The 20,425-nt window shown below is 41.2% G+C and overlaps 1 protein-coding gene across 4 annotated transcripts in view; it reads right to left on the bottom strand.

The window, feature by feature from the left end:
* The window catches only part of SRBD1 (S1 RNA binding domain 1), a 245,431-nt gene that overhangs the window by 153,732 nt on the left and 71,274 nt on the right, over positions 1–20,425 (bottom strand). For all 4 annotated transcript variants that reach the window (XM_075925416.2, XM_075925414.2, XM_075925415.2 and 1 more), the window contains 3 exons: positions 9,847–10,004; positions 3,257–3,347; positions 2,130–2,237 (listed from right to left, as the gene is read on the bottom strand). In XM_075925416.2, coding sequence (XP_075781531.2) covers positions 2,130–2,237; positions 3,257–3,347; positions 9,847–10,004 — 357 coding nt within the window. The remainder of the gene's footprint in view (positions 1–2,129; positions 2,238–3,256; positions 3,348–9,846; positions 10,005–20,425) is intronic.

Below are 20,425 nucleotides of genomic sequence, written 5' to 3'. Positions count from 1 at the left end.
TACTCATCATGTCAATTAATAATATTAAGTTGTATATTTTCAGTCACATAAATGGGCATTCTTATATGGCTCTTTGTTGACTGCTTGCTCTGAATTTTGATGTAGTTTGGCTCTTTGGTTTGATCATTTATGAGTATGTTGAGTAAGACTGGTCCCAGTACAGACCCATGAGGGACACCACTAGTTACCTGTCTCCATTCTGAAAACTGACTATTTATTCCTGCCGTTTGTTACCTGTCTTTTAACCAGTTACCAATCCATGAAAGGACCTTCCCTCCTTCTTATCCTATGACAGCTCACTGTGTTTAAAAACCTTCAGTGAGGGACTTTGTCAAAGGCTTTCTGGAAATATAAGTATGCTATATCCACTGGATCCCCCTTATCCATGTGCTTGTTGACCCCCTCAAAGAATTCTTGTAGATCGGTGAGGCATGATTTCCCTTTACAGAAACCTTATTTATTTTCCCTGAAACAAATTATATTTATCTATGTCTGACAATTCTGTTCTTTACTACAGTTTCAATCCATTTGCCTTGTACAGATGTTAGACTTACTTGCTAGTAATTGTCAGAGTCACCTAGAGAGCCCATTAAATAAATTGGCATCACATTAGCTATCTTCCAGCTATTTGGTGCTAGGGACATAAAAACTAGTTTAATCAGTTAACCAATTAAATGTTATGTTTAAGTGGTTCACATCTTAAACAGGGATACACAGGGAGGCTGCTACCAGCCTTGCTGAAAAGGCCTCCCCGCCTGTCATGGCTCAGCTGAAGCACTATCCCCCCGCCCCCATCATGGGCAGGGGCTGCTCCATACATGCTGGAGCACCCCCATCCATGGCACGCTACTCCAATTCCTGTCAGTTAACAGTAACAGGTAGTCATCACCCAGTAAGAAGGGAGGAACAAAAATGGGTGCTTTTTATTTTCAAAGCAAACACTTAATCCAGGATTTTAAAATAATCCTTTGAGATGATTTAAGTTAAATAATAGGGGATAGACCAGTTTCTCTCAACCAGTGGTATGAGTATCTTTAGGGGTACTCAAGAGGAGTCTGGATGGTACATTAACACAACTGAAATTTGGAGAAAACTGAATTTTTGTTTTAAGTTTTACAGTGCTTTATTATTTTTGTACTTTTTACACCCAAAAATTTCATCGTCCACCTGGCTACGATTAAGTTGTTTAAACAAATGTGTTGCAATGGTAGAAAAAAATGTTGTGTCTCAAAACTGTAGGTACTGGGGGCACTTATAATTTTTTTAAGGGGTACATTATAAAAAAAAAAGGTTGAGAAACACTGGGATAGAGGACTAAGTGGCCTCCTTCCTATATTTCCTGTAGGAAAACCAAGTGTCTCTATCCTCTGTCGAGAGAAAGCCAGGCAGAAGACAGGCTTACCATTCACAACAAAATCTAAATAGATGTTTTTCAAACCATTCCATTGGTCTGAAATTTAATGGTCAAAAATTTTGTTTTGGGCTAAGTGACTCCATCATTGCTGTGCATTAACAAAGGATTTTTTCAGGCAACCTAATACCCAAAGGACAAGCAAGGTTTCAGTCTGCACATCCTAAACTCAAAACTCAGCTCATCTGAAGAAGTGGGCTATGCCCACCAAAGCTCATGTTTTGTTAGTCTATAAAGTGCTACATGTTTCTACATGTTTTGTTAGTCTATAAAGTGCTACCAGACCAGTTTTTGTTTTTTTAAGAGAAATGATAGTTAGTATTTAAATTTGCATTCCAATGGCCTAGCCAAGCAATCAGCAACCTACAGTAGTAAAACACACAGTATATGGAAAGTAGGCCCTCAGCTGCAAGCTGAATTCTTTGGACTGGCAAGAGTTGGTGCCTGCTATGGAGGCAGCACATTTATCCCCAAGGAGAGGGAGTACACTGAATGATGCTGTAGTGAACTTCGCCAGCCAACCCATGACTGGATACTTACATACCCCCAAAGGGAACGAAGTCAACTTCTCTACAGCCAGAAGGGTGGGCCACACCCAATGCAATAAGGACAAAAGATGGAGAGAAGAACTAACTTAAAAATACATTTAAAAGCACCCAATGAAATTAAAACGTGCTGACGACAAAAACAAAACGTCAAGCAAAGGAAGCCATCTTACCAATATACAACATCCAGTGGTGCAAAGTACTTTTTCATAATTAAGTCAGCAAAGTAAGCCTCAGTCTCCCTGCAGGCAGTCCCATTTCCAATCACAACAGTGCTGCAGCTTTAAAGGAGATAAAGGACAAACATTCAGTTTTCCTACAGAGTTATGATTGTATAACTAATTTTATATAATAGGTAGAGGCTGTACTTCCATACTCAGGAAAGTATCTACAGGCTTCTGAGATCAGCACCCTCGCACAAACCCAGGCTGATCTGCCAAGAGTTAAGCTGCACGATACACACACTGTGGCATATTACAAAAATGTGTCTTGCTTCAGTAGTTACAAAATAGCTAGTACCCTGCAATGGAGAATTCCATCCCCTTAGTTGCAGGTACAACAGCAAAGCAACTTAAGTGGCTACAGCAGTACAACTTGGTTTGCAGGGCGGGTGGGGGCGGCTATCTGAAGGTTTCAATGCCTTGTGATGTTACAAGTGGTGAGAATGATAATTTTTACATATCTGTTACACAACTAACTACAGGAAATTCAAGAGCAGTAGTACATGACTCTCCTGGAGTGCCTTCGTGTTAAAATCATTGTACTAGACAAGCAGGAAAATCCTTCCCCGTGCAAAATGGCTTCTACTCAATTAAACAGAAGCTAACATTAAAAAACAAAAAAACTCAATAGCACTGGATATAATGTACTCCAAAGTAAGGACCAGAACTACAAATAATCCCATACTATCAACAGGTAAGCATGATGTTTAACATCTTCATTCTAATCCCTACTGAACAACATCCCACTTCGCAAAACTATCCCGAGTTTAATATAAGTGGCAATAGCTATTTAGACTAGCATGGGTGCTGCACATTAGGAATGAGATCCATCAGCACACCTTTGCAAGTATATTTCCACAGGATTTAATTTATAAACAAATTATATTCACTGCTTGATTTCATAAGCATCAAATATATACATGAGTTTCAAACATTAATATAAACTGGGCAACCTTCAGCGCTCAGCCATGAAAACAGAAATTCCACTGAAGTCACAAGGCATCCTATGGCATATCCAATTCATATATAATGCAGATATTTATCACATTTATATTTTAATGACAGCTTCATCATCATACTTGTAATGAAGAAGTAATCTCCTTATCTTCTCAGCTTCACGGAATCCTTGCCCAGAATGCAAGTAGACAATATCGGTATGGAGTATCTGACCTTGAACGAGAAAAGGCAAAGCTATTCAGTAGGAAAAAGAAAAATCTAAACTGTATATTCTGCTGAATTACCTAGGTCAAGTTCTGATCCACAAGAAAAACATTTCAATAATTATTCACCATTTTCTTGTACACTATGTATAACTTGGTTCACTGCCAGCATAAAATGAGCAGATAGACTTTGCATAGCTCCTAGTAAACATATCCACATGTAGGCTTGCCAGATGCTTTCACCAAAAATCCCGAACATGGCAGGAAAAAAAAAGGTTGCTGCACCTTTAAGAATCCTTGGGCTCCTTGCTTTCCCCCCACCCACGCAGATGTGGCAGGGAAACAATGTCCCTGCCAGCCAGTCAGCCAAGAAAAACAGAAAATACCAGACATTTTACATGTCTGGTATTTTCTGGGGGTTTTTACCGGACAGAAGCAGAAATAACAGACTGTCCAGGCAAAAACCAGACACCTGGCAATCCTATCCATATGTCCACCAGCACCAACCAACATCACTGCTTGTATTTAGCAAATACACTTTATTTTGTGATCAGAAAAACTGTTTAATTGTGGCTTTACTGCCATAATCTGGGAACCTGTAACTGCAGCAGTCAGCTCCCCAGGAGCCAGTGTATGTTGGGAGCCAGCTTAAAAGCCAGCACATACTGGTTCCCACCTGCCAGCACTGCTCTTAAGGAGCCAGCTGCTGCCTCTGATATAGAGACAGCAGCACAGGACTGCAGACAGCTCCCTGGAAGGCACCGAGTGCTGGGAGCCTGGAAATGTCTGTAATGGGAACATTGTTAAGAAAGGCCCATGATATGGAAACGGCTCTGGTTGAGTTTGTGAAAATTGTATGAGAAGCCAGAACATTGTCAGTTGCATAATTAGATACCGTGACAGAGCTCCTCCTTAACCTTGGTGGGTCCTGCACTTTCAGATGGATTACCTGCCTCAAAGGCTCATAGCAGCCCTCTATTTAGACACCAACTTCCTGTTTGTCAAGCTAATCTCATCATTGGCCAGTATGGAGAAAAGAGGAGAAACCAAACTTCATAGTCTTTGCAGCCCCACCCAGTGGTACAGGGTAAGACAAACGCTTGTACCAAAACCAGTCTCTTTCCAGTACTGAAATGGGGAGCTGGGGGAGGAGGGGAACCTGGGCCCACCCTCTACTACAGGTTCCAGCCCAGGAACCCTGTAATAACAGCTATCTATAATGTTTTTGGTTACAGCTGCATGGCAGCTACGAATTCCTGAGCCTTTTCCCCCATAGCCTTCCCCAACACCAGAGGTTCTTCCTCCTGGTATCTGCTTGCACTTTCTTCTCCCAGTACTTGGTGAATTAGAGGAAGGAACAGTGTAAGTCCCATTTGATGACAAGGGCCTCCCCGCAGCAAATGACATCCCAGTCCCTCTCAAGAGCAGTATGTTGAACACTACAAGTTGGCAGTATTCAGCATGTGGGAGTCAAGTTTCCATTTGTGGTTTTGGTATGATTGTCTGCAGAGGCAGACCACAACAATATTTTGCTATCCAGGTAAGTATATTGTTGAAATGTCTATGTGGTTGGCTATGCACTTTTACCAGAGGAGTCTGGCTTCTGTGCACAGTGGGTAGACCATGCTCTGCCCTCAAGATTTATTTAGAACATACATGCTACGTTGTCTGTGAGGACCTTGACAACTTTGTGGCAAAGAAATAGGAGAAAAAGTGTTTGCTTGCTTGGTATCACCTCTCAAAGCTCTAGAAAGTTGATGTGCAATGACATTTCTGCTGTTGACCATTGACCCTGGATCATATGTAGAAGGTTTGTTCTGGCCTCTATACAGCTAAGATGAGCCCCAATAAATTCTAGCTGTTGGGTTGTGGCACAATGAGATTTGTGGTAATTTATCTGGAAACCAATGGTAGTAAAACTGGAATTATAGTAGCAATGTCACCATTTTGAAGTGTTGATATCATAGAAATTTGTTGAGCTGGCACAGGCCCAGTATTGTCTCCAAATCCTGCTTTTCTTTAGTGTGAGAAAGTAGCAGGAATAGAACTCCATTTCCCTATGTTGAACTGGTATTCCTCTATTGCACCTACTATTAATAGGTGAGCTATCTCCTGTTGTAAGAAGGTCATGTGGGAAGAGTCTCTGAAGACGTATGAAGAGTAGGGATGGGTAAGTGGGGTAGAATTAAAAGGGATAGGATATCCTTTGTGGACTATTTCTAGGACCCATCTGTCTGTGAGGATATTTCACCAGAAGTGGCATTAGGACTATGGGAGAGGTGTTGAATCCATAAACAATGTTTCAAAATGACAGTCATGAGGCTGATGACTGGGATGAGGATGTCTGGTCTGGAGTCTGTCACCGTCAGGTTGTCTTTGTCTATGAGGTTGGTCACAGAAGCACTGGGTGTGTGAATATGGTGCCAGGCTGAAACATAGCCTGTAGAAGCGGCCTTGTTTTTATTTTGCTTGTAGAACATATACGTCCAGTATTTTTAGGGTTGACCTTAAGTGTATGCAAGAGGCATGGGTGGAAACAATTTATGCAAACAATTTCTGTCCCTCAAAAGAGAGGTCCTCAACCGTGTTTCATATCTCTTTAAGGAAGCCGGAGAGATGGAGCCAGAAGGTGCAGAGCAATACAACATCCGTGGCAAAGGATTGTGCAGCTATATCTGGAGATTCAAGGGATGCCTGCAATGCTCTCTTTGCTATAAGCCAGACCTCTGCAATGTTTGCCTTGTATTGTTCATGCACGTCATCTGGCAATTATTCAATAAAAGTCTTCATTCAAACAGATTGTAGGTGTATCATCAAAGAAAAGCGGGGGTTGGAGACCCACCCTGAACTTGTGTCAGCTGAACAACAGGTAGCGTTACTTCACAATGAACAATTGGAGTGAAGCTGATTAATAGGACTTTTGTCCCAAAATGTCCAGTCATTTCCAAATACTATTATATGGCATGGATTTAAATTGTGTCTGTTGGCCCCTGTGATGTCCTGCCTCCATGCCTAAAGACTTTGGAGTTGGATGGGTGAGGAGAAACTCTTCCTTCTTAGCTTGTACATAATATTTTCTATCCACCCATCTTGAGGAAGGTGCAATCGTGGCAGGGATCTGTCATAGTACCTTTGCTGGGTCCATGATTACTTCATGTACTGGTTAAAGCAATCTTGATCAATGGAGATATGTGGAGTATCTCAGTCAGCTTATGCTCAACTAAGGAAATGTCGAAAGTCCACATTTGAAGAGATCTTGAAATAACTTAAAGGCATCAAAGTAAAGGGTGGCAGGGGCACTGTGGCCTTATCCAAGGAGAAAGATATGTGAGAAGCCAGTATGACATCTCCTTCAGGGACATCCTTCAGTTCATGTAGGTCTTCCTGTGATTACAACTGTGGTGGTGAAGATGTGAAAGAGGTTAGATAGTGGGAGGAGTTGTGGTCTTGTATAGAACCTGGGTTTGAGCTCTATCATGTGCCCAGGGATCCCAATATGACCAAGTAGGCAGCATCAGTATCAGTGGAGGAATCCATGGGAACGATTGCTAAGGTTGAGCTGATACAAATTTGTTGATGAAGCTGTTTAGGGGAGGAGTGAGGTCAAGTGTGAATTGTCATCTCTTCCTCCTTTGTCACCTGTGGAGAACAGTGGAGCAGAACTGACTGGTGGTGTTACCAGACTGGGTCCTAGGTGGACTGAGGGCGTCATCAGTTCCAAAAGTGATGTTCCAGATATCAATGTTAATGTTAACGCAGTGTCTGTGGTTAGCAGTCGTGATAACCGTGAAGATCAGAACTGGGGCATGCACATAGGTTTGCACCACCAATACCAAAGATACTTGGGGATGCTGCTTTAGAAGAGTCTAGTGCCATGAGCTGGCAGTTTCCTGGCTCGCACAGTGGAGCTAGGGTCTAGCAACCCTGTCCCCTTTACCACTCAGGACATCTGAGTAACAGATGTTTCCAGTGCCTCTGAGGCCGAGGTAATCAGTGTGCCAGTACTGGGGCTGATTTTTTTCCTGGGGAAAGCCTTTTTTTTTTAGGTTGTTCTCTCTGAGACAACGCCTGACACCCATGTTTGGTAGGCTGTTAAGCCAAAGGAGCCTTTAGGACAGGTAGGTATGATCCCTGGTCAGAAGTCACTGCGGGAGATGTGTGACACGACATAGACCTAGTCTCACGATTGGAGGATGATCTGCGAAGTCTGAGTTGTAGGTTTTTGGCTTTGAGAGATCTGGCAGAGTTTCTCGCAGCATATACAATTTTGTGGTACATGTGTCTCTCCCAAGCAACAGATGCACTGTGCATGTCCATCAGAAATTGGGATTGACAGTCTGCAAGTAAGGTAGCATTTGAATCCCGGGGAGTCTGGCATGTTGTTTGTGGTTGGCTCCAAATGGAGTCACTCTGAGGGGCAATGGATTCAAGTAAAAAAAAAATTTAAAGAAGATAACTAAGGAAAAATGGAAGGGGAAAAAACGGGGTAGAAAAACAGTGAACTTACCTAAAGGTTAGTCAGGAAGTAGAAGTCTCAGTGGTACTGTGTTCTGACCAAAGCAGAAGGAAGTAGATAAAGAACTGAGGGGTGGTTCATCGCTCACACCAGCATAAAGTGGGTACCATACATGTGCAACCAGCAGAGTACTATTGCTACAAGTTTCCAACTATAAGTGTAAAGCGCCGATACATCTTATGTAGAGCGCCCACAGTGACAATCCTCAAAGAAGAAGGCTGGAGTTTTGTTTGCTTCTTTCAAGGTTGTGGGCTTTTGTTTTTTAAGACAAATATTCTAAAGTGTCAGTTGGACACACTGAGAAGAGATATGGATTTGCTATGGTCAAAGATAGAAAAGTCGCTGAATTGCTTGCCATTTTCAATATATTTCAACCATTGAATACATAACCAGTGTCAAAGGGATATGGAAAAGATGACTAAATAAATTCACAAAAAGGTAGATTTTCTATAGGAATGTTTTTCTGTCCTTCAGAGAAATACAAACATTACAAGAGAAAAGGGCAATGGGTAACATTTTATTAAGAATAAGTCACTTACAACCCTAAATCCCATTGACTTGCTCTAAGTTTTAGGCTAGGTCCATACTACAACTTATGGCGGCAAAACTTATGGTTGTGCATAGTCCATTCCCATGAGTGACGTAAGTTAGACCAGCACAAGAGCATGTCTTCAATTGCCACACAGGAGATCGCTGTTCTGGCATTTGATTTAGCGGGTCTAGTATAGACCCATAAATCAAATGGCGTGGGCAGCTCCAACTGGTGCTTATACTCCTTGCAGCCGCAAGGAGTAAGGGAAGCCGATGGGAGTGTTTGCTCCTGTCAGCTCCAGTAGTGGGAATGGCACCAAGCTTGGTTTAAGGTAAGCCAACTCCAGCTACGTAGAATATGTAGCAGGAATTGCATACCTTGAGCCGACCTTCCAGGTCTAGTGTAGATCTGGCCTAAGTGCTCATGTTGACAGCACAATGTCAGCAAAAGAATTTCTCCCAGTGGCATAGTTATACTTCTCATAGAGGTGGCTTTTTTATGCCAAAGAAGAGCTTTCTCCCATCAGCAAAGAGTACCTTTACAGATGAATTGCAGTTCTATATGTATAGACATGGCTTTAGGTTCCTCAGTGACTTTTGAAAGTGAAACTTAGGTGTTTTAGACCAATGTCTTCACATGAATCAAACAAAAATTATTATAGATACTCTGGTCCAAACAATAGTGAAACTTGTAAACACTGCCAGAATCATTAGGAACTGACTAGGTAGTTAGCAAACATAAGAAAAACACTTGGAACAATTATTAACTAATTACTGGGGTGCATGTGACAACACACATGCTATCACACATGATCACTCTTACTGTTAATTCTCAGCAGAGAAGGCAGGTGTAGAATGGGAGGAGAAAATGACAAATTTTTTCATATCCTTACAAGCGTAAATGTCCACACCAAATTAAGGGAGATCTGCCTTGCACCTGACTAAAGGCTGGACCTGTTCACCAAAGAACTCCTGATCTCCAGGGCTGCTGGGTCCTGCAACTTCCACAAGCAGCAGTTTACTTTAAAATGTGCAATATTAAAGAAAAACAAGCAAAGTAGTCAATTTTCAACTGTGAAAAAGGGTTATTTGTGAAAAAAAATGAAGCAAGTACTCAAATGCAGATTCCATTTTAAGCTATTACACATAGAAGGTCTGATTACTAATTGCCTTGTTTTAATTATTTACAACTGTGTGATAAGAGTGCAAAAATGTTTATTCCTACTTTGCAGAGGTGAAAGAGATAGGAAAGGGGAGTGGAGATTCAGATCCATAACATTAATCCCACACTACTAACGGAATTTGCAGGGTAAGAAAAATGAAAATATGAATGACTAAATTATAACAGAAAATAGATATACTCCATATGTATATTGTACAACTAGCTTTTACTGTAATTCAGTAAATGTCTAAAGTTAAACAGTGTTTTAAAAACTGATGGAAAATTTTGAATTAAACATACTGGTTGGTGAAATGATTGCCAGTTTGCAGCCATGTTTGTACCCAGGATCAACTCCCAACAAAGTACGTCCTCTCACAGGACTCATCAGAAGCAACTGCCGAAGATTTCTTCCAAACATCATTATAGATTCTTTCTCTGCATCAGATGATAACTTTGATCTGAGAAAACAGAAAGCAAAAAAAGGATTTTTTTCCCCTCATAGGTTTTCAAACACATTTTTCAATTGGTTCAGAGTGTTTGCTTTTTGGAGCATTTGCAATTATTTCTTCATTACTATCCACTATGCTGAATGAATCCCTTTGCGTTTTTGGCTCATTTACTTTAAAAGGAATAGTACATGGAAAACGGGTTGTAGACCTAAGAAAGGAACATCTGTAACTGGTTTGCAGTTATAGTCAAGCATCAGATATATAATATGTGCACAGCCCTCTTTCTGCCTTGATTTTCACAAATCCACTATTAAATTTTTGAACAGACAGGAGTTTACTCAAAGCTGGGTTTCTACTTACAGAGGAATGGTATTCAGATACTCATCTAACTGGCCCTGAAAAATACCTATGCTAAATTCAGCCTGAAAAAACTGGGATAGTTTCCTAGATACTGAGGCTATGTCTAGACTGCAAGCCTCTTTTGAAAGAGGCTTTTTTGAAAGATACTTTCGAAAGAGGCATTTTCGAAAAAGAGCATCTACAACCAGTACTTAAAAAAAAAAAAAAAAAAAAAGAGCACCCACACTGTCTGGATGCTCTCTTTCGAAAAAGCACAGTTTACATTACATAGCGCCTTTTTTCTAAAGAGTAGTTTTGAAAAAAGGCGTTATTCCTCGTAAAACAAGGTTTTCCACAGTTGAAAAAACGGCCAAGTTCTTTTGATTTACTTTCAAAAGAATGAGGCAGCAGTCTAGATGCAGGCCACTTTTTTTTTTTTTTTTTTAAACCCTGCAGTCTAGACACACGAAACTTAGTACCAAGCAGAACTCATTAAGCAACTAAGCAGAAATGGACAAGATAGCCTAATAGGTCTTTTCCATTTGTAACTGCTAAATAGCTATAATTCAGTGGACATCTGGTATATGAAATAAATACAACTGTGAAATACAATTCTGCGAGAGTTAACTTATTAAACAATTTAAGATGCAAAATAATAACAGTGTAGTTGATGTGTTCCGCTTTTGCTTGCTTAGATGTAGGCAAAACAAATTCATAGGTACAGACTGTTCTCTTTTCTTCTCTTCTATGATCTTCGATAAGAAAATCAAATAAGCCACAGAACACTAAAGAATGAGTTCTGTAAGTTTCACACCATGCATTAAAAATATCCTTGTTTAACTGAGACAACTGTGTATTTTTTCTAGGTTTAAATAAACTACAAAGCACTTGTTTTGGGTAACAGTAACCAAGAAGAGACTGACTGACAACAAAATGTCTTAGTGGTTTACACTTCCCACAAAATTAAAAAAAAAAAAGTATTCAAGAGGTTTTTTGGGGGTTTTGCACATGCACGCATCCATGCCCCATTTTCTATAACAATCAGTTATTTGGATAAGTAAGTATGATGAGTCATATACTAATTAATACCATAAGACTGCATATAACTTCGGCCCCGCCCCCCATGAACATGCATCTCTCTGGTCAGTCAAAAAGGAACCTTTTCTGCACATTAATGCAGCACTGAAAGAGTTTACTATATATGAAAAACGAGGGAAAATATTTTTCTATACAATCAAATATACAAAACACTCATTTATGCATCCGTTAATTTTGTGCGTTTGCTAGTATTTTATGCATAATCAGTTCCATCGCTGCCCAAAGTCAGTTCATTCCTAGTTTGTGAGAATCTTTACACAGACCAACTACGAGGAGAACATGAAACATTTTTAAAAGAGACAGGAAAATATGACTACTCTTGGCATTCAAACTCCCAAACAAATGTAGAATGTTAAACTACTTTAACTCTCATTTTTGAAAAACAGACTAGATTTCAAATTGGTCATATCCCTTTAACACTCAAAGACATAACCACCCATATGTTTCCCTTCACTTCACACGTCCTTTCCAAAGCACTTTTATGGAAAGCTATCCTTCGTGCGAAAGAAAGAAAACCCCTCCGGTATTGTCTCTGTATAAAAAATACAAAATTAGCACAGATATTATCTAAAGATAGATTATAAGAAGTACACAAAATGTACATTCATTCCCTGGGCTACCTTAGCATTTCAAAAGTGTACAAAGGGGCCAAATAGATTGTGCTCTAGTTTCTACTGCACAGAAGGAGGAATCATCCCCCAGGTAACAGAATAGCTGCGCTAGAGCAGCTGCCACTGAACCTAACAGTAGAAGCAGCCTCCACTGTGGTGTGTGGGAGTGAAGAGAGGAGAATCAGAGCAAAGGAAGATCCTCTGATATCTGGCCTTCCTCTGTCCCAAAAAAGTGGGTTCTCTCTCACCCACAAGACAAACTCCCCACATGCAACTCAATCTACCAATTCTACTATGACAGGGACCTGTGCAGGAACCCAACCCCGTTATTAGTTTTGTACACTTTATGGAGACATGTTTGAAGTTGGCTTGGAATTACAGAAATTTACTAGAAATGGTACTGAAATTGCCAGGTGTGTGGAGAATAAAACTCATGTCCTTCCTATTACTTAATAGCCTGTGTTTTTAATTTAAAAAATAGACCTCTCTCACTTAACACATCTATCCGTGATATATATGATATATATATTTTAAAATTTTGTTTAGCCATTTAATCCTTTATGAAACCATCCTAGGTAGCTTGATATTTATTTTCCCTTATATCCTCTGGGAACCACTATCTACATCAAATGTGACAAAAAGCCTAACTCTGTGTTGTTCTAACTTCTGGTAATTTTTATGAATGAGATTAGAGAGCAGAAAAATTGCCTCTTAAACATAAGAACATCAATTATTTTGAAAATACCCTCACCTCATTTGGCATTTTATGAAAAATAAAATCATTTAGCAAATGATTTAACAAATCATTATTTAAACTTAATAGGATGATTAATAGTGACAACTATAAAAAAAATATGGAAAATGCCTTTAATTTTCTTCAGCATTTGAAACTCTAAATTACATTTAGTCATCGGACTGCCAGTATAAAAAAGCGATTATCTTGGCCTACTGACATCTGGAGTCAGAACTGGAAGATTAGGATTCTAAAGTTTGGATTCCATTTCCAAACTCAAGCTTCCACATGCAAAACATGAGCAATATTTTCTGTGGGAACTTCGGATGTGAAATGAGATTATAAAAAAAATATGTATTAAGAACAGTGAGGGAAATAGCTTCAATGCTTTTTAAGCGTGCATGGAAAATTAGGAAAGGGTATTACATTTAAAAAATATATTTCTTCACTTCATCACCTAAATCCCTAAGAAGTGATTTCACACAGCACTGCAACAAAATAAAATGTATTTTGGAGTGCCAAAAGCATTGCAGGACATTATTATACCAGGTCTCAGCAATCATGGTATCTGACAGGAAAAGTAGAAGACAGGAAATGAAACAATAAATAAGGTAACTGTCTTGCTGGCAAGTTCTCTCCTCCTCATCACTAGTTTAAATACACTCTTGGAAACTTTCTGTTCCAATGCTTTATTATTAAAAAAAAAAAAAAAAAAAGTTGGAAATGTTAAACTAAAAGGAGGTTTTAAAATACTTTAGCAGCCCTGTCAAGATTCCAACGAAAAACTTCTAGTGAGAAGAGAGAGAATAAAAGAGGAGAGGAGCTAAGTCACTGCAAAAGTGAGAAACTGATTGCTCACTATCTTGAGTCAAGAATGCTCTTGGCAGGTGTCATACATTGTTCCCCATAGGACTTCTGCTTCTTCACTAATCCCATCTCATTCCAGTTCTAAACATTTCCTAATGGAAAATGGCCAATCAGGCAAGTTTTCCCAAACATTAAGATAGAGACAAATATCCACTCAAACAAACTGAAAGTATCACTTATTTTTATGACCTAACTTGATCCAAATTTTTTATTTTAAAAAAGAAAAAAATATTGCGCTAACCTCACATTATACATAGTTGATGAAGATTTCACTGAAGATGCTGGTTTGATGGAAAAAAGTGTGTTCCTGCATGTACAGCATACTACTAAAAGACCATTAACAGTATCTATGATTTCATGTGACTGAGCAGAGCTAAAGGAAGCTAGCTGTTGTTGCAAGCCATTCTAATACCTACCAAACCCCTATTACCAAACAGTTAATATACAGATTATGCAAAAACCACAAACATGACAAAAAGGAATGTACATGTATTTGGTTTTAAAATTAGTGGAAAGAGACAGGTATTTAAAAACATTGCTCTTAATATAAACTATAATCAAGTTTCTTAATATCCCTTAAATAATTGGATATTGACCTTTTCCACTGTTAGGATCTGTTAAAATCAACCACACTGTAGTGAAGACTGTGATTTTTCTACTGAAGCACAGAGGCAGGTGGCTTCTTATCCCACCCAGAAATAAGCAAGATGAAAGTGAGCTTAAAGTATGTTTGTGGGGCGGGAGGGAGGGAAATCTAAGAATACTAGAGCCAAGCCTGGGAAAGGCTTATTTAAGAACTCTTACCGTATTATTAGCTTAGAATTTAAAGCCAGAAAGGACCACCAGATCATCTAGTCCAATCTTCTGTATAAAACAGGTCACCTAGGTTGTTAATAAAACTTCAGGAAACTCCGGGAAGGGGGCAAATTTTGAGAGTGAACTTTGTTTTAGTTGCAATTGGCAACTGCTCTCACACATTTAAGGAAGCTGGCATGAAACTTCCCTGCAATTTTGACCAACAATTGTCAAATAAACCTGCCCCTCTCCTTTTTAATGACTAACAGGAGTCAGATCACAGTTTATAACTTTCTCAGCAGCTTTGTAAGGTACCAGTAAGGTAACACCTCAGAGAACTATTAGACAAGTTACTGCCTTTTATCCCATCTATCCAGAGATCTACCATAAAAACTTTCAGTCAAATGATTTGGAGTAATCTCTGCAAAGTAACCAACAGTGGCTAGTAAAAGACGTCTGAGACAAAGATGCAAGAGCACTGCAAAGAAGATAGTCATCCTGTGCAGTAATGATGGTTCTTCGAGAGGTGTCCTCCTGTGGGTGCTCCACTCAGATCCCAATGCACCCTCACGCCAGCGATCAAAGATTTTTGCCTAGCAGTGCCTTCCCATATTGCGCATGTGTAGCCATCTCCTCACACTGTTTTCATCTGTTGGCTGCACATGCAGCATAAGGCTGTGTCTAGACTACATGCCTCTGTCGGCAGAGGCATGTAGATTAGACACATAGGCAAAGGCAAATGAAGCCGCGATTTAAATGATCGCGGCTTCATTTACATTTACATGGCTGCCGCGCTGAGCCAACAAACAGCTGTCGGCAGCCCCGTTATTCCTCGTGGGATGAGGTTTACCGGGGCTGCCGACAAAGGGCTTTGATGTCGGCAGGGGAGCGTCCAGACTAGCGCGCTGAGCGGACAAACAGCTGATCAGCTGTTTGTCGGCTCAGCGTGGCAGCCATGTAAATGTAAATGAAGCCGCGATCATTTAAATCGCAGCTTCATTTGCCTTTGCAAAAAAAAACAAATCTACATGCCTCTGCCGACAGAGGCATGTAGTTTAGACGTACCCTAAGTGTCCCTCTGTTCCTTTTCTACTGGAAATCATTTAACTGACTTCCAAGTAGAGGGGAGGAAGGGAGGATAGTGGCACACCAATAGGGATACCCACATCTCAAAGAACCATTGTTACTGCACAGGGTGAGTAACTACTACTTCTCCTTCAAGTGGTGTCCCTGTGGGTGCTTCACTCAGGTGACTAACTAGCAGTACCAGCCATTCGCGATGGTAGTTGTTGAGTCAGTTGTGAGAAGAGGCAAGGACCTGATCGTCTAAAGTGGTGGTAGGTATGGGTGTCTGCCATAGAGCATAATGTTGTGCAAAAGTGTGATGGGAAGACCATGTCGCTACTCTACATATATCTGCGAGGGGTACATTATGCAGTAAAGCAGCTGATGTGGTGACCACACGAGTGGAATGTGCTAGGATAGTCTGAGGTGGTTCCCTCCTACAAAGATGGTAGGAAATGTATATGCAAATGACAATCCACTTGGAGATGCACTGCGCGGAGACAGCTGTTCCCCCTGAGGGGACCAGACGTAAAAATGAAAAGTGTGTCTGATTTTCTGTATTCGTTGGTCCTATCTATGTAGAATGCAAGGGCCCGTCTATTGTCCAAAGTATGCAGCATTGCTTCCCTCAGGGAGCTGTTAGGTTTTGGAAAATAGATGGGGAGGTATATGAGCTCATTGAGATGGAAGTCTGATATAACTTTAGGAAGGAACTTGGGGTGACATCTGAGAATGATTTTATCCTTGGTAAAAATAGTATATGGTAGATGAGTCATCAGGTATGTAATTTCACTTCCCCTTCTCGCAGAGGTTATTGTCACTATGAAGGCCATTTTCATAGCTAGAAGTTGTGGGGAGATAGTAACTAGTGGCTCAAAGGGTAGTCTTGTGAGCATGCCAAGCATGTAGTTTAAGTCCTAAGGTGACACAAATTTGGACATGTCTTTCACAAACCTGATAAGAAGCACTTTGATAGTATATGAGAAGAACAAGAGGTCGTCCACTGGTTCGTGGAAGGCTGTGATGGCGGACAGGTGGACACAAATGGAGCTGTGAGAGGAGCCAGCATCGCTAAGGTCCATCAGATAGTCCAGAACGGTAAGTATCGGAACAGTGTTTGGTTGCACCACTCTTGAAATTGTCTCCATTTGTTTTAGGAGGTACACCTCATGGAGGAGTGCCGACCTAATATTTAGGAGGATCTGCTTCGCCCTCTCTGAGCAAGTAAGTTCTCATTTTGGAACCATGAAGAAGCCATGCTGTGAGTTTGAGGGTCCTCAGGTTTGTGTGGAGAGTTTTGCCTTGATGTTGAGTCAGTAAATGGGGACCAATGGGGAGGGGAATCAGGGGAGCAATCGACAGTTGGTGCAGCTAGGGAAACCACGGTTGTCTTGGTCCTTAGGGTGCATCCAGGAATGCTCCAATAAACTCTATCTTCTGTGTCAGCTTTAGGGTGGATTTCTGAATGTTTAGTAGATGACCCAGGTGAGAGAAGCAGACCTTGGTGGTACTGATCATGTTTAGTGTTTGCTGACGTGAGGAACCCATGGATTAAACAGTCGTCAAGGTAGGGGAATATAATGATGCCCTGCCTCCTGAGGAATGCTGTGACCGTGGCCAAAGTTTTGGAAAATACTGTGATGCCATGGAAAGTCCAAAAGGAAGAACCTGATACTGGTAGCGGTCTTTGCCTACCATTAATCTGAGAAACCTCCTGTGTGCAGGATGCATCTTTATATGAAAGTATGCATCCTGAAGGTCGAGGGCTGAGAACTAGTCCCTCTTGTCCAGTAAAAGTATATTATTTCCCAGACTCACCATTCTGAACATGTTGAGCTTCCTGAGATCTAAAATGGGTCTCCAACACCCTGTTTTCTTGGTGGTTAGAAAGTAGTTGGAATAAAACCCACTTTCTTGAAATTTTGGAGGGAGTGGCTCTACTGCCCTTAAGTTGTGTAGTTTATGTACTTCGGCTTGTAGAAGGGGCTTGTGAGAGGGGTCCCTGAAAAGGGACAGGGAAGGAAGTTGGGTAGGGGGTATAGAAATGAAGCAGAATTAGTAATTATTATTGATGATCTCAAGGACCCACTTGTCTGTAGTGATGCAATCCCGCTGATGACAGAAGGGTCTCAGCCAGTGATGGAAAATAAGGGTAGTATGCACTCGATCAGTGGGTTGGTCGCTCAGACCCTCAACCATATCTTCAAATTTGCTGTTTGGTCATAGTGGATTGGTTGTCGGAGGACTGGTTATGTTGCACCTTCCTTTTGTTGGAACCTTGTTTAGATTTGTTATATCTGCTGCTGTCTCTGATAGTTGGCATTACTTGATCTCTAGTATGAAGTATGCCTTCTATTCGGCTGGGTGTACATGCTTAAGGTTCGCAGAGTGGTGTGTGGCAATCTTTTGCCACTAGAGGATTTTGTCCGTCTTAGCAGCAAAGAATTGGTTCCTATTGAAGGGGAGGTATTCTACCTTCGTATGCAACTCTCTTGGGACTCCAGAAGATTGTAACCACAAAGCCCTGTGTATGACTATCACAGTCACTGTAGCCCTGGCTCCTGTGTCAGCCATGTCCATAGATGCCTGAAGGACTGTTCATGCTATTGACTGGCCCTCTCCTTACAGACAGGAGCTGGGGCCTCTTTTGCTCAGGAAGGTCTTTCAGGAGCTCCAGTAGTTTAGTATAGTTAGCCTGGCCATAGTTAGCCAGGAGAGTGGTGTAATTTGATATCGGAACGAGAGAGTGGCAGAGGAGTAGATTTTCCTGCCAAAGATATCTAACCACTTCCTGCACCTTCTCCTGAGGTGTAGACTTGTATGGAGGCTGTCTTAATCTGTGATAGACTGAGTCTACAACAAATTAATTTGGATGGGGATGTGAAATGAGAAAATCCATGCCGTTGGCCGAGACGAGTAGGTTAATAGGAGGGATAGAGTCTGGTGTTTGCCAGAGTGCCTCTGATGGTTCCATAATAGCCTTGTTGATCAGTAATGCTATTTTACAGGATGTCGCTGGTTGGAGTATCTTGAGCAGTTTTTGTAATAGTTTTCCTGTATTTCCTGAAGCACAATGCCCTGAGATTGAGCAACACACCTGAATAAATCCTGAAATTGCTTCAGGTTATCAGCAGGTGGAGAGGATGACGAGGGGAAGACAGCCTCATATGGAGAAGAGAAAGACTGGGAACTGGGGAAGAGCTGTCTGAGTGAAGTAGGTCATCATCTTCATCCACTGGCTCAGCTTGGGTTGTTGCAGAAGGTGAATGAGGAGGACAAGATAGTGAGGAGTGTGTAGTGGTGGCTGGAGAACATGTTGCTATATGAGCTGGTATGGACACCACCGTCTTGCATGAACAATGGCAGTGGGAGGAATAAGAGTGGTATTGGTTCAATGTTTCCCAAGAAGCTACTGGGGTTGGAACTTGCTGAGGTAGATAAGGCCAAATCACAGGTATTACAACGGCTGGTGAGACGGTCAGTGCTAATTGGCTCTGGTGCCAAAGCGAGCGTATTTCGGTTACAACTGACAGGAACTGGAACGTTCGCTCGGTGCTGAGATGACCATCCACATTGGGAGCAGTGGCGTGTCAGATTTTGTCAGCACTGATCGAGGAGAGGCACCAGTCGGTGGGGAGGAGTGAGACTTCCTCTTCAGTTCTGACTCTACTCTTTTCATAGGTGCCATTTTTCATTTATCTGTGATGCCAGAAGTAGACAGCACTGGCGAACGGGTGGTGCAGGATGTGGAAGGCAAAGACCATGCCAGCAAGGCCCAGGACATGCGGGAGACCCTTGCGGGTGATGAATTAGCTTTCTTATGATGCTTTAACTGCTCCACCAGTTCAGGAGCTTTATCCTCTGGGGGCTGAAGGGATTCTTCCTATAGGAAGTTCTTAAGTCTCATTTCTCTGTATTTTCTGGCTCTGGCCATCATGTTCTGGCAGCGTGGGCATTTCTGCATCACATGGCCTTTGCCGAGACATTTTATGCAGTCTCAAAGTCCCTGCAAGAATCACATTTTTTTTTAAATCAGGAGAACCTGGCATTTTAAATATTTTAAACTTTCTAGAGTCCAAAAGCTTGGAGGAATAATAAAAGTAGAAAAACCTGGGAAGCGGGTTTTTTTTGTTTTGTTTTACTACGCTATTTTTATCTTTTTAGTCAGAAAGGAAAGCACTGCTGTGACTCTGTCTTCTGCCAAGGACAGTAGAAAAAGAACTGATGGACACTTGCACCACATGTGCAGCCAACAGATGAAAACATTGTGAGAGAGCAGCTGCACATGCACAATGCGGGAAGGTACTGCTAGGCAAAAATCTCTGATCGCCAGAGCAAGGATGTCATGGCTCCTTCCCCACTCTGGCATGATAAATGCAGAAGTGGGGGCCAGCAAGTGTACCCCAAAGCCTTTTCTACCAGGCTTTGGTATAAAACTTCCCCCAAGATCTTAAAAACCTAGATCTTGGGAATAAAACTTCCGCTGCCACCACCCAAATGTTGCTAAAGAAACCAGGGGAAAGATCATTTGGGAAATCTTCCCCCTAAAACAAAAATCAGGGCACACCATTAACCACTGCCAGGTTAATAAAAGAAAAGAAAGAACTTTTATTATTACAACAATATTCTGGTTGCAAGTATAATGACTAGAGAGGAAGGTAACAAAATATACTCATGGAGAAACTCCATGGGCCTAGAACTTAGTTACAAAGAAAAGCCAAAACATCTTTTAAGCAGTGCCAGATCTCAGATCCCATACCCAATCCATAACACAATAAAACCTAACGAAACTACCTAAACTTTACCCTACTTACAGAAAATGAAGAATGATGTCTTGGAGAGAGAGAGAGACATGCTTGTCCCTCTCTGTAGCTGCAGAGAACTCTCAGAGCGACAAAAGGACAAAGGAAAAACCCAAATTC

The sequence above is a fragment of the Pelodiscus sinensis genome, chromosome 3 (assembly GCF_052426305.1).
Source record: "Pelodiscus sinensis isolate ZL-2025 chromosome 3, ASM5242630v1, whole genome shotgun sequence".
NCBI lineage: Eukaryota > Metazoa > Chordata > Testudines > Trionychidae > Pelodiscus > Pelodiscus sinensis.
Note: the sequence above shows the minus strand (reverse complement) of the source record. Positions and strands in the feature narration are given on the sequence as shown.